Source organism: Doryrhamphus excisus, linkage group LG9 (genome assembly GCF_037039965.1).
Source record: "Doryrhamphus excisus strain RoL-2023G ecotype Guam linkage group LG9, RoL_Dexc_Guam_v1.1, whole genome shotgun sequence".
NCBI lineage: Eukaryota > Metazoa > Chordata > Actinopteri > Syngnathiformes > Syngnathidae > Doryrhamphus > Doryrhamphus excisus.
In genome coordinates, this window is record NC_136365.1 from 8705567 (window position 1) to 8724125 (window position 18559).

General features: G+C 40.5%; 1 protein-coding gene across 3 annotated transcripts in view; it reads right to left on the minus strand.

The window, feature by feature from the left end:
• sdk1b (sidekick cell adhesion molecule 1b) overlaps positions 1 to 18559 on the minus strand; it is a 264413-nt gene that overhangs the window by 57003 nt on the left and 188851 nt on the right. For all 3 annotated transcript variants that reach the window (XM_058079948.2, XM_058079957.2, XM_078793365.1), the window contains 3 exons: positions 8704 to 8844; positions 5034 to 5215; positions 2162 to 2277 (listed from right to left, as the gene is read on the minus strand). In XM_058079948.2, coding sequence (XP_057935931.2) covers positions 2162 to 2277; positions 5034 to 5215; positions 8704 to 8844 — 439 coding nt within the window. The remainder of the gene's footprint in view (positions 1 to 2161; positions 2278 to 5033; positions 5216 to 8703; positions 8845 to 18559) is intronic.

An 18559-nucleotide genomic window follows, 5' to 3' on the forward strand; every position in this document is an offset into this window, starting at 1 on the left:
TTGACTGACTCGACAACAGATGGTACTACTGCTACAAAGCATATAATGTGGCTGATGGAGAGAGAGAAATTGCCCAGACAATTGAGATATATTTTTATCATGCTCTTTCCATCAATTTCAAGCTTGTACCACATGCTGTTATCCTTTGTGTTCCCTGTGAGACCGTCTTTTTTTCGTTTATTTTTTTTTTTTTGGAGATCTGTGCATGCAATCTCATGTACGGTTTCCACTCAATAAGATCTCTAAAATTGGCACGAAAAAAATCATCATTATGAAAAACACTGATCAAAAGTTGATTGTCAATTTCAGTAATCTTCAAAAACATATTTTAATCACTTTTCTCAGCTGACATAAATGTCACTAGTTGTAACAAATAGAGATTCATTTCAAATGTCATCACAGGCCCCTGGAATTCGACCAAACTGTATCATGGTAGACTGTGTGGTAATGGGCAAATATTGTTTTACTGTCCAAATGATGAATGCAGTATCACGATACGATGATTTGCAGACAGATAGGTAATAGAGACAAGTGAGACTATTTGATTCCCCCCACTGTGTGGATCCAAATTATTGAACGCACTGTGTGGAATCACTCATCTGTGGAGAAAGAGATCAGATGAAGATGTGCGTTATACCCCCTTTTAATTTGTGTCATTTAATTAGCAGAACAAACACAACAAGCTCACAGCAAGCACATTTTACAGAGCTTAAATCTTGTTGTTTAGACTATGAACTAGCTCAGAGTGAATTAACAGCACCTCTGTACAGGTGGTCTATGGGTTATGGCGTTCTGTGGTTATGTACGTCTACAATAAGAGTGAGTACTGCAGTGTTTCTGGGTTTGCAGCCTCCTAAAGCTGTTGGTGCACCTCCATTTTTGTTATATAAAAACACTCATGTAAATTGAGTAATATATTACTTTCAACATGTTGTCAGTGTAATTGCTGCTGGCTGTTTATTTATCTCAACTGCAACAAAGACAGGGCATTAATTACAAGAGGGCAGTAAGTAAATACTGGAGAGGCTGTTTTTTTCCGGAATTTGAAAGGTCATTGTATATCATGACTTCATTTTGTAATGATGAATAATCAATTATGATTATAACTTTTTTACTAATTACTTACTGAAACCCCAGGCAAACCCAATTACTAACAGAAAAAGTTGTACTTAGTTGTAGTTAGTTCAGTGAATATTACAGCTGCCAAAATACACAAGACAGTTTACGAGACAAGACATGAGATCGGGTCTATGAGAACGAGACAAGATGAGATAAGCACAATGAAAAAAATATAAATTGCTACTACGTTACGCTCATCTGCACTTTGTGTGTATGCAAGCAGCCCCGTCTCCACCCACTGAGACAAAGAGACTGTAGTTCATGTTGATGCTGTTTCAACAAAGGTGCTAAAAGCAATGCACACTTCCTGGCTATTTGGAGTCAGGAGGTAAGGACAACAGACACATATGCACATGATAATATATTGAGCATAGGATAATTATCCAGTTCATTTTTATGTATTGTGTGATGAATTAGTTAATTTATTATCATCTCAGGACTAATGCCCATGACACATTCAAATCTTGCCACATCTCGTAATATCTTGTGACAAATGTCATGGGCAATTCATGTAAATCTTGAGTAAACTTTGTCGATGTCTTTGCAAAACTATCATCAGAATCTGCAGCATAATTAGGCAAAGTCTGGGAGGATGTGGGTTATACGTTTGTGACCTCCGTATTATTAAAATATTGCTGCTGCTGCTGCCTTGTCTGCATTCAAGTGCGCTTTCATTTCTAATTTGAACGTTCGGACAGAGGTTGATGATGAAACATTGAAATTTGGTACATGCTCAAAGTTGGAAAGTAGACCACAGGAAGAATCACTGAAGCCATATATCTTGATATCCTGTCAACGGTACGGTACATTTAAGAAAGGCATCAAGGGGGCATGAAAAAGCACGTCTTTGCCAAGCAGGCTATAAACATACAAATGCAATGACAAGAAGCAAACATGGTGATTCTAACTCAAATGATTATTATTTCTCACAATGTGGCCAACTGCATACTAGACAGTCATGACAAGGCATTATTCAGTATATCAGTTATTTTTTACATTCTTAGTGAATGAACTACTTTTATCATATTTTGCGTATGTTTACCTTATATCCCTGATTGATGCCGTTGATGAACTGCTGAGGTGGAGGATTCCATGTGAAGCGGATGGTGGTCGAGTTGAGAGCAACAACTTTTACTTCCTGCGGGGGAGCTGTGGGAACTACATGCACACACACACACACACACACACACAGACACAAACACCATATTTATCTGGGATGGGTTTAATTCACCTGACTTGCAAATACTGAAATGTGGCTGGATTTCCCATTAAAAATATTGAAATTCAGCGTTCCACCCATTTTGTCTTACATTTTCCTGCAAATGATGAAGTGAATTAAGAGTAATAGTGCATGGCTGATGTGAGCCATGCTGGTTCATAAAAAAAAAAAAAAAAAACACATTGTGTTCCAAGTGACCTTCATGGTTTTGTGGACTTCTGTGACTTCATGTGTAAGAAATATCGTTTGGGGACATTCATGATAAGGTAATAATGGAATATGGATGAAAATATCCTTAGGCTCCACAAACTTATGATGAAGGAATACCTCGCTCTACTTCACGGTGTGTACTGTTAGTGGATTTCTGTTGTTCAGTCCGTATTCCCTGTGTTGTGCTCTTATTTTGGTACATCCATTTCCTGATTGATATCTCCAATTAATAGGCTTCTTAAAGGAAAACTGTACTTTTGCACTTTTCCACAATCTTTAAGTGAGACATCAACACACGTCTTTCTCTTTTCTGTGCATTCTAAAAGTATAAAAACAGCTAAAAAGACATAATGGGATGCACCTATTACGCCTATAGAGCCCTCAGAAAAAAAAAAAACTCCAAAAAAAGCTAACAGCGTCCCATTCACATTGTTACACCAAAGAACTACGTAACTGGCGTAGTGACACCTTGCATGCCAGACCTGCTAGGTAGTAGCTGGCTAATGACCTGCCTATTTCTAGCTGTTTTTATAGCTTTAGAATGCACAGAAAAGAGAAAGACGTGTTCATGTTTCGCATAAGGATTGTGGTTGATGGGTAAAATTACAAAAAAGTGCAGAACGGCATGTGGACGTGGACTTTGGTGGTTCATTGCAAGTTTGTCATGACGTATCCATAGCATCCTGGACATTTGATGCATCTGCTGGTATTGTTATTACATCTGTTGCACCGTCGCTTTTTTGTTCAGCTTTTTACCTTCACTCCATCGGATGTGAGTACAGGTATTTGCACCTACTTGTACAGTAACAAAATACTATTTTACTTGCACTACGCCTGTGTCTCTACATCCTGGGGTCAAGCTGCATTGAAAAATATAACACCATAAATGTGGAATGTTCAAATCCAGTCAAATGTGGCCATCAAATATATATTTTAGTATTCATAATGCACCAAGTTGTTTTGAGTGCTGAGAATGTCGAACTAGTTATAACATTGCAGAACGTACCATTTAAATGTCAGCTCATTTTTTTGAAGGTTATTTTCATTCCACTATTTGAGGATGGAGGCAAGAAGGGATAGTAGTAATGTTGCAAACATGTACTGAAGAGAAGATTTAGCTTAAGTCTCCTACCAGAGCGGTCAGATGGAAGAAGGGGCTGCGGAAGCAAGAGTACGACAGTCGTGTGCAAATGTTACGGCGATTACACTGTAAGGGGTTTATGCTGATACTAGGGGAAGCTGGAGTGTGATAATGCCCTGTTGCATGATGGGAATGCCCTTTTATATATTTCACTGGAGCCAGAGTGTCCCATAGACGACGAGAGTGAAGAGCACTGGAGGAAAGCGGACCAAAAAACTGGTGGAAAGCAAAGAAGCAGTGCAATGGGAATACAAGTCCAAGCATGAGAAGAGGTAGAGAAAGAGGGAGACAGAGATTAATTGATGCTAAAGATGCTCTCTTCCCCCCTGCTATGCTGAGTGTACTCGTGGGGCTTGGCTTCTTAACCCGCACGGCGCACAGATACAGATAAAAGACTAAACTCTGCCCTTTGGGAAAATCTTACTATGCACGTATGCCTGAGTGCTAGACAAGCAGCAGGAATAAAATGCTATTAAGAGTACAACTCAAGTCAACTCAAAGGTAGAAGATGTCCCTCAACTGCAGCAACTCTCAATAAATAACATTAGAATCATTAATGAGGCACATAAACCTGTATAAACCTCAACCTTTCAATAGCATTGATCAGATTAGGCCGAAATAAAACAACCAAAATTTGAAAGGACATGAACAAGATACACTTTTTCAAACTCATCGTATCTTTTTCTTATCCTTTCACATCCTAATTTTCTACAAGTATTTATGTAAGCCGAGTTAGTCATTATTATTATTATTACAACATTATTTTCAAATAGACTTAACTGTGTAATTTGGAGAACCTGGGTCTCTCTATTATAGTTTTCTCCTCTACAGATTCGGTCTTGGCTAACCCCGGCCACAGCCATTGAGTGCCAGATTGTCCCTCGTGCTACCACATGCTTCTAAAGCTCTCTACCTTTGCCTGACCTTGTGTTGCTTGTCCCCGTACCCACTTTGTGGCTTTTCAAACATGCCGGTATATTGTAAGTGCCTGCCCGCTAGCTAGTATTTTATTGCATTTTTTGTTACAGAGACTTGTTTTTATTCTGTTTGTTTTTTTCAGCAGTGTTTTTGTTTAGTCCTTTGCCTGTTTGTCCACTTGCTAGTTTAATAGTGATTTTTTTGTTCTTGTATTTTTTATGGTGTTGCCAAATGTTTTGTTGTACTGTTCATTTTTGTTGCGTTGTTTTTCCCCCTTTGTGGACACACAACATTTTTTGTATTTTGGGTTCCCGACTGGGTCGCCCGATGCTTGCTGGCTTAAGATGCTATGTAATGGACACCACCAATAATGATACTCACATGTGCAGATCATAATAAAAAATCATCAGATGATTGTGGTCTCACCTCCTTGCAGAGTGTATTCAGTGACAGGGCTACTGTAGACACCAAGGCCAGCTCCAGTGTAGGCAGCCACTTGGATTTGGTACTGCGTCCATATGATCAGGTCCTTCAACAAACAGTAGTTGGTCTCCGGGCTGCTGATGTTTTTCTCTTGGTAGTCACCTGGTAGTCCTGCCAGTTGGTACCTAAACACACATTCACGTGCATATATGGTGAGCTGTGTCCTCATGTTGATGACTTAAACTTATACTCAGCATAGCTAAAAAATCGGTTCTATTCACAAAACATATAATACACAGGGTAGTTCTGTCTATAGTGTGGTTAAATTCGCAGGGTAAGAAGTCAGCCGCAAGGCAACCCTTCACCCCCGTCCTGCGCACCCCCCAAGGTTTTATTTATTTTATTTATATTGTTTGTAAGACCCGAGTTCAATCCCACCCTCGGCCATCTCTGTGCGGAGTTTGAATGTTCTCCCCGTGCATTTGTGGGTTTTTTCCGGGTACTCCGGTTTTCTCCCACATTGCAAAAACATGCTAGGTTAATTGGCGACTCCAAATTGTCCATAGGTATGAATGTGAGTGTGAATGGTTGTTTGTCTATATGTGCCCTGGTATTGGCTGGCCACCAGTCGCCCGAAGACAGCTGGGATAGGCTCCAGCACCGCTCGTGACCTTCGTGAGGATAAGCGGTAGAGAATGAATGAATATTGTTTGTAAAGAATCCAGCTAAATTCTGCATTGGATAAGTTAGCATTTTACTATCATCCAGCCCTGGTCTGCTGGAGGCGCATTAATCCATCTCTCAGCATTTTCATCTGCATCGCTAGGATTGTCTTACATTGGATACAGTGGCTGATTCAGCATGCTAAAGATGCCATGTCACACTCTTGCACAAAAACCTGGATGCATCCAGTGAGAAGGAGCCACAGGAGATCAACAGGATGTTTTTATGGAGGTAGGGAAATAAACACTGTGACACTTAGATCAGAAGGTGGAGCAGAGGTGAGGCGCAGGAGAAATGGGAAATAGAGGGGGAGTAAACGTGCAGCGAGGAGTGACAGACAGGCCGGTACAATAAGAAGAAAAAAGGCGGTGGGAGACCCTGTCCCGTGAAGCTGAAAAGAGTCGGGGGAGTTTGTGCTATGATTCGAGAGGGAGCAGATTACACAGTGAATAAGGATAACAAGCTCCTTGCTTGATCTGGAGTTTTATGTAAATGTACAAAGGGCAGCTGAGGCCACAGATATAGATGACCACCACAAGTGTGTGACTGAGGAGTGAATGAAAATGGTTTCGGGTACCTTGAAATGTGATATCTGAACATTTAATCATCCATTCATTTTCTCTCACGAGGGTTGCGGGGGTGCTGGAGCCTATCCCAGCTGTCTTCAGGCGAGAGGCGGGGTACACCCTGGAGTGGTCGCCAACCAATCACAGGGCACATATAGACAAACAACCATTCACACTCACATTCATACCTATGGACAATTTTTTTTTATTTTATTTTATTTATTTTTTTAATACATAACTAAGGGACCTGGTGTTGCCATCAGAGAATTGATGAAAAGCGGTCCACTAAGCTAAAGTTAATTTCCATTTAAGGACCGAAATAATACTAATTATTTTAAGTCAAAATACTTAAAATAATTAGTAATAATTAGTAAATAATAATTTGGAGTCGCCAATTAACCTAGCATGTTTTTGGAATGTGGGAGGAAAAACTACACACAGGGATGGTCGAGGGTGGGATTGAACTCAGGTCTCCTGCGCGCTAACCACTCGACCACCGTGCAGTCAAAAATCAAATCCATTATTTTCAATTCTTTGAACTGAACCTAGGGTTTGCCATGGAAATTAGGTGTGAGTCACGGCACAACCAGAGCTCAGACCTAAATCCAATTAAAAGCCTGTGAGGTGACTTGAAGGTGGCCATACACCCCCACAATTTGACAAATAAGGAGCATTATTTTGCATAAGAGTGGGCAAATATAAGTCAAGACCAAAAAGACTGAAATTATTGCTAAAAACATGTTTTTGTTCACTGTCTCGGTTATCGTACCGGCAAACAAACTAGTCCGTTTAGCCACTTCCACGGAACCGAGTGCCCAAACAAAGTATCCATGGCATGGCATCCATGGTGACTCAGTCCGTGTGAAGAATGAAGAGTGGTTCTTTCACAATTGGGATACTACAGACAGATTCCAGGAATTGAATGAAAATGATGAACATATTTGTTTCCTATCTTCCTCTTAATAGACGTCAAGGGCACTTTCGGACAAACAAGATATTCACACACATCAGCTTTGACTTGAAATATATCTATTCTGATATATTGCGGACCAAACCACCACCTGTGATTGGTTAGTATTGTTGTTTTGGGGATGTCCAAAGTCCAGCAAAGTGGCCCGCAGTACATTCTAGGAATTTAATTAAACCAACAAAAAACAACAGCAGCAATAAAAGTGTAATAACAATACACTGTGTCACCTAAAACACAAAGTTCAGCTGGAAAAAGTTTGGACACCCCTGGTCTAGGGCATAACTGAGTACTCAAGTCATTGAAACAACAACCTTCAGATTAAAATAATGGCTAGTTGCAGCCCCTACTATCATGCACATACATTATGGAAATGTTTTCATTATTCTTAATATGTATGCCATTATGTCACCATATGATTTCTAGGAGATTATAGCTTGGTAATGTAGCTGGTACAAAGGGCTGGTGGAGGATAAGAGCAGGTTGATCTTTCCCAAATGTTTTCCAGGATGCAGCGCCCACTGTGTTCTCTCACAAAAACATCTTCGCTGCTCCAGAAAGTGACAAGTTTTTAAAAACTTTATTCATAATGTTATCGTTTAGGAAACAAAACGGTCTTTGAAACATTTTTTTTTCCAGATCTGGAAATGGATAAGGTCAAATTCCATACTTGTGTGTACCTGTTCCTTTATCACTTGAGAACCACCATAAACATATGCTGTGTATAAAAAAAAATTGTCTTGCACTGCAAAACAACCCGCATAGCCAATGGCATAGCCAATGCCATGCTAAATAATTTGACATGTTAATACCAAACACATATTATGTATGAGATTATATTTTAACTGTGTAGGAGGCCAATACGTATGAAAAGTTATATGCATAGGGAATAATATAGTGTTTGAGTGAGTGTGTGTGGCATAGACAGAAAGTTACAGTTGAACAGCGTAGGTGGTTCTGAATGCTGAATATGAATGGTGCAAATATCATACAGCGTTATTGCATTGTAACTGTGCAGTATGACAGGGCCATGCTTAAGAACACATGGCTACATGCGTCAATGGTTTAATATATCAAATTTCCCTTATAAGACCATTTTATTTTATTTTATTTTATTTTTTTGGGCGGGGGGGGGTACATTTTGCAAGCATACTATCTTGAGTAATTGTGTAGACTGTTAGAGCCACTAATGGTAGCTTCCCTTTTTACTGACATAGTGGCTTCCACAAAGAAGTTAAAAATGGATGGTGGAAAGCCACAATTTAATATGTTATGAAATGAAACTAACTATGCACTTAATGTTGGGTTCAAATGCAGGTCACTAATATATTGTTAGCTGGGCAGTATCATGTTTTTCATCTCATTGTAACACTTCTTTAAAATGATGCAAAATAAACTCTTCTGTGAGTGTGTATACCTAAGCATGTATCCTCTGAGGACTCCGTTGAGCTGTGATTCTGGAGGAGGTTGCCACTGGACCATGATGGACTGGTTGGTTCGACCACTGGCCACAATATTCTTTGGAGGAGCACTCGGGGCCTCCTCTCTCAGCATTAATCTGAAAGAGAGAGAAAGGGGAACATACGTATATGTTAAATTATGAGGAATAGTATTTTTTGCATGACTGGTCTACCTGTGCTGATGTCTAATAGTCCATTCGATGTTGCCTCAAGGGCTTCGGAATAAATGAACCATCAATTGCATACAATTGACAGAATTTTCAAAATATATTTTCACTGATGGATTATTCTCTATGTGGAGTTTGCATGGTCTCCGGGTAATCCGGGTTTCCTCCCACATTCCAAAAACATGCTAGGTTAATTGGCAACTCAGAATTGTATGAAAGGTATGAATGTGAGTGTGAATGGTTGTTTGTCTATATGTGCCCTGTGATTGGCTGGCGACCAGTCCAGGGTGTACCCCGCCTCTCGCCCGAAGACAGCTAGGTTATGTTCCAGCATACCTGCGACCCTAATGAGGATAAGCGGCATAGAAAATGGATAGGTGGATTATTATGCCCATTCTTATTTAAAATGAGACTGAGTTCAGGTGAGTTCGGAACTGCTGCTACTTACTACAACAGATCATCTTGCATCTTAAACAGCCATTTCTTCCATTCATCATTCTCCTGTCACAGCTTTGCAATGTCATGGTATTCATTTGTTTGTTCAGTATTGTTCACTTAGTATTTCAAACAATCACTGCTGATGCTTATGATGGAAGTGCTTCATCATCTCCTGGGAGTATTTGAGCTGACGCTGTCTCTTTCAAAGTGCAGAATTGCTATTGTATTTCATTCCGTTGTCAGGAGACAACAAAAGAGCATTTTGTACAAAGTTGTCGCAAATTAAGATTGAGATGATGACTTCCCTGCGGTTTTACATTTCTGACCCGTTCATACTTTTTGTTCAGTACAGTGGAACCTTATGTAATATAAAACATTCATTCATTCATTTTCTACCGCTTTTTCCTCACGAGTGTCGCGGGGGGTGCTGGAGCCTATCACAGCTGTCTTCGGGCGAGAGCCAGGGTACACCCTAGACTGGTCGCCAGCCAATCACAGGGCACATATAGACAAACAACCATTCACACTCACATTCATACCTATGGACAATTTGGAGTCGCCAATTAACCTAGCATGTTTTTGGAATGTGGGAGGAAACCGGAGTACCCGGAGAAAACCCATGCATGCACAGGGAGAACATGCAAACTCCACACAGAGATGGCCGAGGGTGGAATCGAACCCTGGTCATCCTAGCTGTGAGGTCTGCGCGCTAACCACTCGAACGCTAATATAAAACATGATATACTGTAATAGTAAACTTGCAGCAGTTCAGTGTATATTATTATTCTCTTGTCAGGTTTCCTTGTTGAGGCTGCTCCTTCTTTTGGAGAATTGTCGAAAAGCCATAAGAAAGCCAAAGAAAAAGCAAATCGCATGCAGTTAAAAAGATCTGTGTTATGTGTGCTGTTGGATATTATTGTAATAAGCCAGACAAAAACCCAACTCTCACCCACTATTTGATGTCATGCGTGACGGAGGTTCAAACTTTTTATGCCGTGAAAGCAGGGTTTGAAAGTAAATATAACAAATTCACCTTTATCATTACTTTTTATGTACAGTAGATTGTTTTGTTCCCTGGGAGAAACCACTTTTCTAAGTTCAGGGCATATTTCCCCCCATAAAATCAACTTTGGAGGCTCCACTGTAGTTACGGCATTAATAGTAGAATTTCCGTTCAAGCAGGGTGATCCTGCCTGAGCTCTCACCCTCTCACCCTCTGTCTCCTTAAACTTTATTTCCAATTTCCTCACTCTCTCTGATCTCCCCTGTTTTTCTTGAGGCCCATTTGCAAACTTTCACCTTTGTCCATCATATCCTCTGCCCTCAATCATTTGACTCACGCGTCTTCTTTCTTCTTCTGTTAACCCCACTCGACGTCCGACTCGACCTGACCCGACCTGGGCTGGGGAGTGATTACAGCTCTCAGATGCCTTGCGGCAAGGGGGGATGCTCATACTGTAGGCTAGCCAGCATGTGGCTTTGCTGTAAGCAGCTCAGCCCACGTAATCACAGCCGTATGTGTCCACACACAAGCATCACATTTGTCCCTAAACTTAAGTCATGGCGCTACATCCGATGGCCTTTTTCCCTTTGCACGGATTAGATTTAACACATCTCCCTCTGAGTGATGCACTAAGCTACGGAGCCTTGAGCGCTGTGCTTGTTGTGTGAAGCTGTCTATGATTGTGTGCCTTGATATATGCACACTCTAGTTAAAACTGTTAGCTAGAGAGTCGCAAAGGTGGACGAATGGCACAGGCCAGTGGTTTTATGGCTGTGCTTTACTTCTATTAGGACAGGCACTGGTATCAGGTGCACACACCCTCATATATATTTATATATAGGCCATGAATGAGATGGGGTTGTGTGTAGCTGCCTGCAAATAAGCAATACATAATCTTCAGTGCTGCAGCTTTCGACTGAAATCGATGATCCAAATTAGCATGCCACACATGCACGCACACACACGCACACACACACACGCGCGCACACACACACACACACACACACCCCGAAACTACTGAACAGCTGCGTTTGCTCACACAGTTGCACCTACAGCAAAACTCCTTGTGAATTGCCTTTATTCCCGCCCAGCCGTTTAAGAGTGAATATTTCACATCAAGTGGGTTCAACAGAAGGACGTTAACTTCACATATACACAACTTATAAACCCCAGCCGACTCCAAGCCGCTCTGGCACGGCAACACTCATCCGCCCGCATGCACACATACATACAATATATGCAGCTACAAAACAAGAACTCATAAAGTTTGTCTGACACACTTTATCTGTCCCCTGCTATTCAAGAAAAGAGGAAGTTTTTTTTCTGGATGAGATTTTGTGTGTTTTGTGCAAAAGTGTGTGTGTGTTTGAATCCCCATGTGGCAGGAATTAGCAAAAGTTTCTATCTGTGTCATCCTCCACTAGCTAATGCCCACACGCTTTTTCCACCAAATCTACATGTGCGTTGACTTTTCAATGAAACGGTTGAGTTGACCTGCATTCAAATGAGCCTATAAAATGTCAATTTATTACAAGTAGAAAATGAGGACACAAGATATTGAAAAAGATGGAACATGATGGAGGATGTTCGGACTCCAGTTTAAGGTTGTAAACACAAAATGAGGTGACACTAAATGGTTCAGAGCAAGAAAATGTTTAAAAATTATTGAAAACATACCAACTACATTTACAACCAGGTTTCAAAAAGTCAAATTTAAGACTGTTTAAGACCTTTATTAAGACCACGATGACTCAAATTTAAGACACATGTTCACAGTCTTGCATGCTAAGTTTCCATCCACCGACTTCATTCATCCATCCATCCATTTTCACTTATCACTTATCCTCACTTATCCTCATGAGGGTTGCGGGGGTGCTGGAGCCTATCCCAGCTGTCTTCGGGAGAGAGGCGGGGTACACCCTGGACTGGTCGCCAGCCAATCACAGGGCACATACAGACAAACAACCATTCACACTCACATTCATACCTATGGACAATTTGGAGTCACCAATTAACCTAGCATGTTTTTGGAATGTAGGAGGAAACCGGAGTACCCGGAGAAAACCCACGCATGCACGGGGAGAACATGCAAACTCCACACAGAGATGTCCTAGGGGGGAATCGAACGCGAACTGTGGACTGCGCGCTAATCCCATGTCCACCACCCTTTTTAAGACACGTGTTTGCATCTGTACATCCCATGTTTCCATCCACCGGCTTCAACCATGCGTTAAATTGTTCGCTCTGGAGCCACACATTGTTGACACATCTTGTACAAGTGAATCAGCTTTTCTCAGCGTGAGTTGAGCTCAATATTTTATGACTGGGCTGAATGGATTTATGGTTATGTTACAGTGTCCTCTAAATTGAAAAAGTTTCTGTAATGCCTATAAACTATAAACACCTTTCAAAATCGTATTTAAGACATTTTTAAAATTGATTTTTTTTTTTTTTACATTTTAAGGCCTTCGATTCAAATTAAAATGAATTTAAATCATTCATTCATTCTCTACCGCTTATCCTCACGAGGGTCGCGGGAGGTGCTGGCGAGGCGGGGTACACCCTGGACTGGTGGCCAGCCAATCACAGGGCACATATAGACAAACAACCATTCACACTCACATTCATACCTATGGACAATTTGGAGTCGCCAATTAACCTAGCATGTTTTTGGAATGTGGGAGGAAACCGGAGTACCCGGAGAAAACCCACGCATGCACGGGGAGAACATGTCAAGTGCCTAACTGTGAGGTCTGCGCGCTAACCACTCGACCGCTGTGCAGGAATTCAAATCAATTATTGGATTTTAGACTTTTCAGACTCCACGGTTATCCTGATATTACAGATCAGTAGACAAATAATAACATTTATTTTCTGTTTTTTATTTTTATTTTTCCTGAGTGCAAAAAGTGTGGAAACCTATATGATAATAGTGGTTACTCCGCGGCTTCAAATGTGCTGCAGATATAATGAATGAGCAGTTCTTCTACCAAGTGAAGAGGGTAAACTTGGGTATTGTGTTGAATGACAAGTAGCAAAGTGCTTAAAAATTCAATTAAGTTGCTTTACCGTGGGGATTTCAAAAAGTCACTGGGAAAGTTTGATAACGCAACTGCGTGACATATGACACGTACCTGCAGAGATCTGAATAAGGATTATTTATTCTATGTATATTTTGAAATTCTCAGTCATAGGTGAAAAAGTAGATTTAATCATGGACATTGGAAAACAAATTACATGAAAATCGGAGGGGAAGAACATCATTTTATTGAGCGGCTCTGACATTAAATGTAATTGCATCCTGTGAAATAATTTGCAGCGGAAGTCATTGTAGATGTTTGCAAAATATGCTCACAGGTTTTGCTACACTGATAATACTTGCAAAGTACAGGGGCGATAACCACCATCACGTTAATTAGCGTGAAAGTGCTCCAACACTTTCTGTTTTGCTTCTAACACAAACCAGCTGCAAAGAAAGAAGCTGGGCTACAGTTATGTGACCAATTAATTATGTATTGATATCTAAAAATGTGGTTTCCAAATCATTTCAATTGTTAGCTTCAAAATGCAAATGGAAGGAGTGAGTAGGGATGGGTACCGGACCGAATTCTGTCAGTATTACCGGGAACCGACTCAAGTAAAATCAAAAGGTACCATGTTTCGGTTTCTAAACCCCATTCTGGGTGAAGTGTCATGGCGCCGCTGTTCACTACATTCAATTCACAAGCCAAGATTAATCAAAAAAATGTGTAGTTGATGGACGACATTGTGTCACATTTCCATGCCAGCATGTGCTATCACTGATGTTTAATCTTGTTCCACTATTTGGTATTTTTGTTTACATTTATTGGTGGTATCAAGTTAGCTACGGGCTACAATTCTATACTGGCATAACCAAGGATGTTTGTGTGTGTGTGTATTATGCATAAACCTCCAGGTGGGATGATTAGAAAAAGTTGCTGCTCTTATCTCACAAAGGTTAATGGAATATTTCAAAACAAATCAACCAAACCAGAAAGTGTGACTGAAACAATTAACACTTCACATTAACTCTGAGTCGGCTTAAAAATTCTGGCATGTAGTCCGACATTTTAATATTGAAAGTCAATAAATGGGCTTTGTCTGTGATTGATTAGTGTGGATGCAGTAAAAGCAAACATTTGTGGGTTTGTTAGATGTGTTATATGCTTTTTCAATAAACCTCCAAATTGGTACGGGGTTGAGTTGTTGTAAAATCTTAGAAAGCTCGATGATATGTGCACTTCCAAAATATTAATCAGATTAATAGTAATAGCTTCATTTTGGTCCATTTCTACACCCCCCCTCCAAGTCCACTGAAAAGTAACCCTGTATGTTAAGATAATCAGGGGGTGGACTGACTTCTAACCTGCAAGTCACTTCGGTTTCAGTTGGTCGATAAATGCAGTGGTGCTAACCTGGCAACATGTACATACTGTACTTCCTCTTTCCAAGGACTATGGACACTATCGGAAATATTTCTAGATGCCTCTACTTATTGTGAGAAAATCGATTGCTATGCAGCAGCTACATTCATCATGACCTAAAGCTTCACTTTTACATTGTTATTGAGCACTGCCTTAATACTATTGGGCATAGAATCCACCAGAGTTGGACATGTTGTTACTGGAGCTGGTAAATCTGAGATACTTTGTGTCCTTCTGCTTGAGGATGCCCTACTGGTGTTCAATGGGGTGCAGGCCTGGAGGTGACATACTTCGCCAACTTCACAATTTCTTATCATTCATATTAGGGTTGGGTGATCATTTTTATGTAGCGGTATACTGGAAGAAATTCTTGCAATGATAACTTCCTGAACCCTGACGCTTTTCCAATGTTAACTGGTTCTCTTGAACAGTCAGAAGCAAGTAAGCAGTAAGTAAAAACTTATGTTTATTTTGTTTAAGTCATGGAGCAAAAGCGCTTGTCTGTGTAGCATTATGGAGTGTGCATCCAGGGGGCGGGGTTGCTAGGAGCCATTTCCCACCACAATTAGCGGCTATATCCGAGTTTTTTAAAACACAGATAGTCCCGCAAAACTCATTGGACGTTACAGATGGTGTACAAAACCTAATGCTAAAATGCTAAAACTACTTACCATTGAAAGACATCTTGAACCTTTTTTTCTTGAGAAACTTTAGACTGTCCAGTCTCTATTTTCATATCGGACTTGAGACCCAACACATATGGCTGTATGTTAAAAGCGGACATTTTAAAAAGATAAATCACCCTTTTAATATCAACTTCTATACTGTTTATTAACTCCAATTGGCAGCTAGCAGCACAAACTGGAAGTCCTTCTAAGCACTCAGTAGAGTCACCAACCACAGCGGAGTGGGCATGGGGAAGCGTGGCGTGGGTGGAATACATTAAAACAGACCATTTTCGAGAGAAGCACGGAATCCCAAAAAATACAGCTGAATAGGTGCAGATTCTGGATGAACTAGAAAGCTGTCTGTGCTGTTATCGTGTGTAGCTGCTCTGGAATTAGTGCAATAGGTCCCCCTTTAAAAGAATAAAGTTAACATTCTTAGTCCACTGCTTTTTAAGTTCTGTTATTTTTGGGGAATTAGTTCTGGTAATTCCTGTTTTTATGAGCAGTTTGAATTGGAAACTTTAAGGAATTAATTTATTTTGGTTATCAACTGTCAACCGAACTGTAGGCAAGACACAATTATCTTGGTACACACTTTTACATTTAAAGCTCATGATTTTCTCTCTCTTTTCTTCAGTTATGAAGTGATTAGACAAGCAAAGTAAATGTTAAAATTGAAGAGCACTGCTCAATATTTAAACTCTAATAAAGCTTTGTGTCATCAATATTCTGCGCCACTTTTCCGCTTTGGCCACACTGCAAAGTACTGCTGGTACAAGCTGCAGGAAAAAAAGGTGCATCTGACTTCTCCTGTGTGCACCAAAGGCTTTTTGGCATCCACAACTTGTGTCTCATCCCGGCCGGCGTCCAGGAGATTAAAAGCATTGTGCGTGTGGTCACATACGAGGCAAACGCTGATGAAGAGCCATATCCATCTGCTCTGATCTACTGACCACTGATGACTTGTCTGCTTGCCAGTCTTTCATTTGAGAAGGATCAATCTCCTCTCTTCTGCAATGCCTCTAACAGCCTACTTTGTGCTGCGGACCAGGTGGCCTGCTGCCTGATGGAAAGAATGCACTGCGGCATTGCAGAGACAGACGGCACCGTACGGCAAAAGATTGGCAATCAGAAAACAGAGGAAAAGTCAGCAAAAGTTACGGTGAAGTAGAAATTAAAACTAAAAATGAAGGAAACAGAATAATGTTCACAGATTCATCTGCTTGCCAAGTCAGCTCCTCGTGAAATACGTCAAAAGTACCTTTATCCAGCATAACATAGTGAGGTTTATACTTCTTGTTTTTGTTCCATTTTTGTTGGCTTGATAGGAATCGAACAGCTTTTTGTGAGCAAAGAGCTTTAATTTGAGTCTTCTTTTCAGTGCTTTTGTACACAAAAAACCCTACTTATTGCATACACGTAAAACTAGCTTTTCAACACCTTAATCAGCGATACAGTCTCCACAATTGATGAATCTAAAGATTTTTGGTTGATTATTATTGACACAGGAGTATAACTGTGCTTTATTACACCTGAGTTCAATTTCTCAAGCCACACTCTGCCTTGATTGTAGCCAACCGCTGTGAGCGCCATTATCCAAAAGTGGTCTAAACACGGAACTGTGGTGAACCTTCCCTAGGACTGCCCTGGCCAACCAAAATGACCCCAAGAGCGCAGTGATGACTCATCCGAGAGGTCACAAAAGACCCTACAACAACATCCAAAGATCACTAGTCTCAGTTAAGGTCAGTGTTCATGACTCCACCATATGAAAGACACTGGGGAAAAACAGCCTGCATGGCTGAACAAAAAGAACAATAAGGCTTGTCTCAATTCTGCCAGAAAACATCTTGATGATCCCCAAGACCTTTTGGAAAATATTCTGTGGCATGACAAGACAAAAGTTTAACTTTTTGGAAGTAAAAAAAAAATCATACCAATAGCCAAATATGGTGGTGGTAGTTTGATTGTTTTGCTGCTTCAGGACCTGGAAGACTTGCTGTTATAAATGGAACCATAAATATAAATAAATCCTGAGGGAAAATATCCAGTTATTTGTTTGTGACTTGAAACAAACTTAGGTTCTGCAGCAGGACAATGATCCAAAACACACCAGCAAGTCAAAATGAAGACTTAGCCATGGTCCTCACTTCATATTGGGATGTTGTGTCATGACCTTAAAAAGACGGTTCATGCTGGAGAACACTTCAATGTGGCTGAATTACAACAATGCTGCAAAGATGAGGCGGGCAAAATTCCTGCACTAGCAATGTAAGAAACTAATTTTTGACTCAAGTTTATATTCCGTAAAATACCATAGTAAGGAATGTTCAAATGCTACTTAAAGTTAAGTGAGCTTTTATAACAGCAACAACTGTATTTTTGGTTATCAGGATGCATCAGCTATCGTGTCCTTCTAGTCTTTATAATCACTATTGTCAACATCTCCCAAAATGCTCTATTTTACAGCTTCTATTGCTGAGATGCGTATGAATAACATCTGGCATCTGTCAATGACCACATCTGGTCTATTGTGTGCATATGTGTGTGTGTATTCATGAGCACAATTGTTAAATTGTGTCACACCTCCTCCAAATACTCTATCCTGGTGCATCTAGGCGAGAGCATCATCATTCCCATCAGTGTTCGGTCTTTTCACATCTGCACAACAATGGAGGCACTTACGCAAAAAAGACGCGTCGCCTATTTTTACACCACTAAATTCCCCCGGACTGGCAAGGGAAATACACATTTGAAAACACAAGTGCCTGCTTCTAAATTTTAATGGATTTTTAACAAAAAGCACAGCTCCCATCAAATTAAAATGCAGTCGTTTTATTCATATTCTGAATCCCTTGTCCAATCCCAGCTCTAGGCAATAACACACAGTCTGTGCCCTCTGTATGGACCTGGCTATACTTATAGTACTGTCTTTTGACTTCAGTTTATCTATGTTGAGTCTGTGTAAAGGCAGCAAACTTCTATTTTATAGGAATAACAGGAAGTACTAGACAGCAAATTGGTTTCATGCTTGTGGGAAAACATCGAAGAGTGGAAGAACCAAAGGGTACGTGCCAGCGAATGATAAGAAT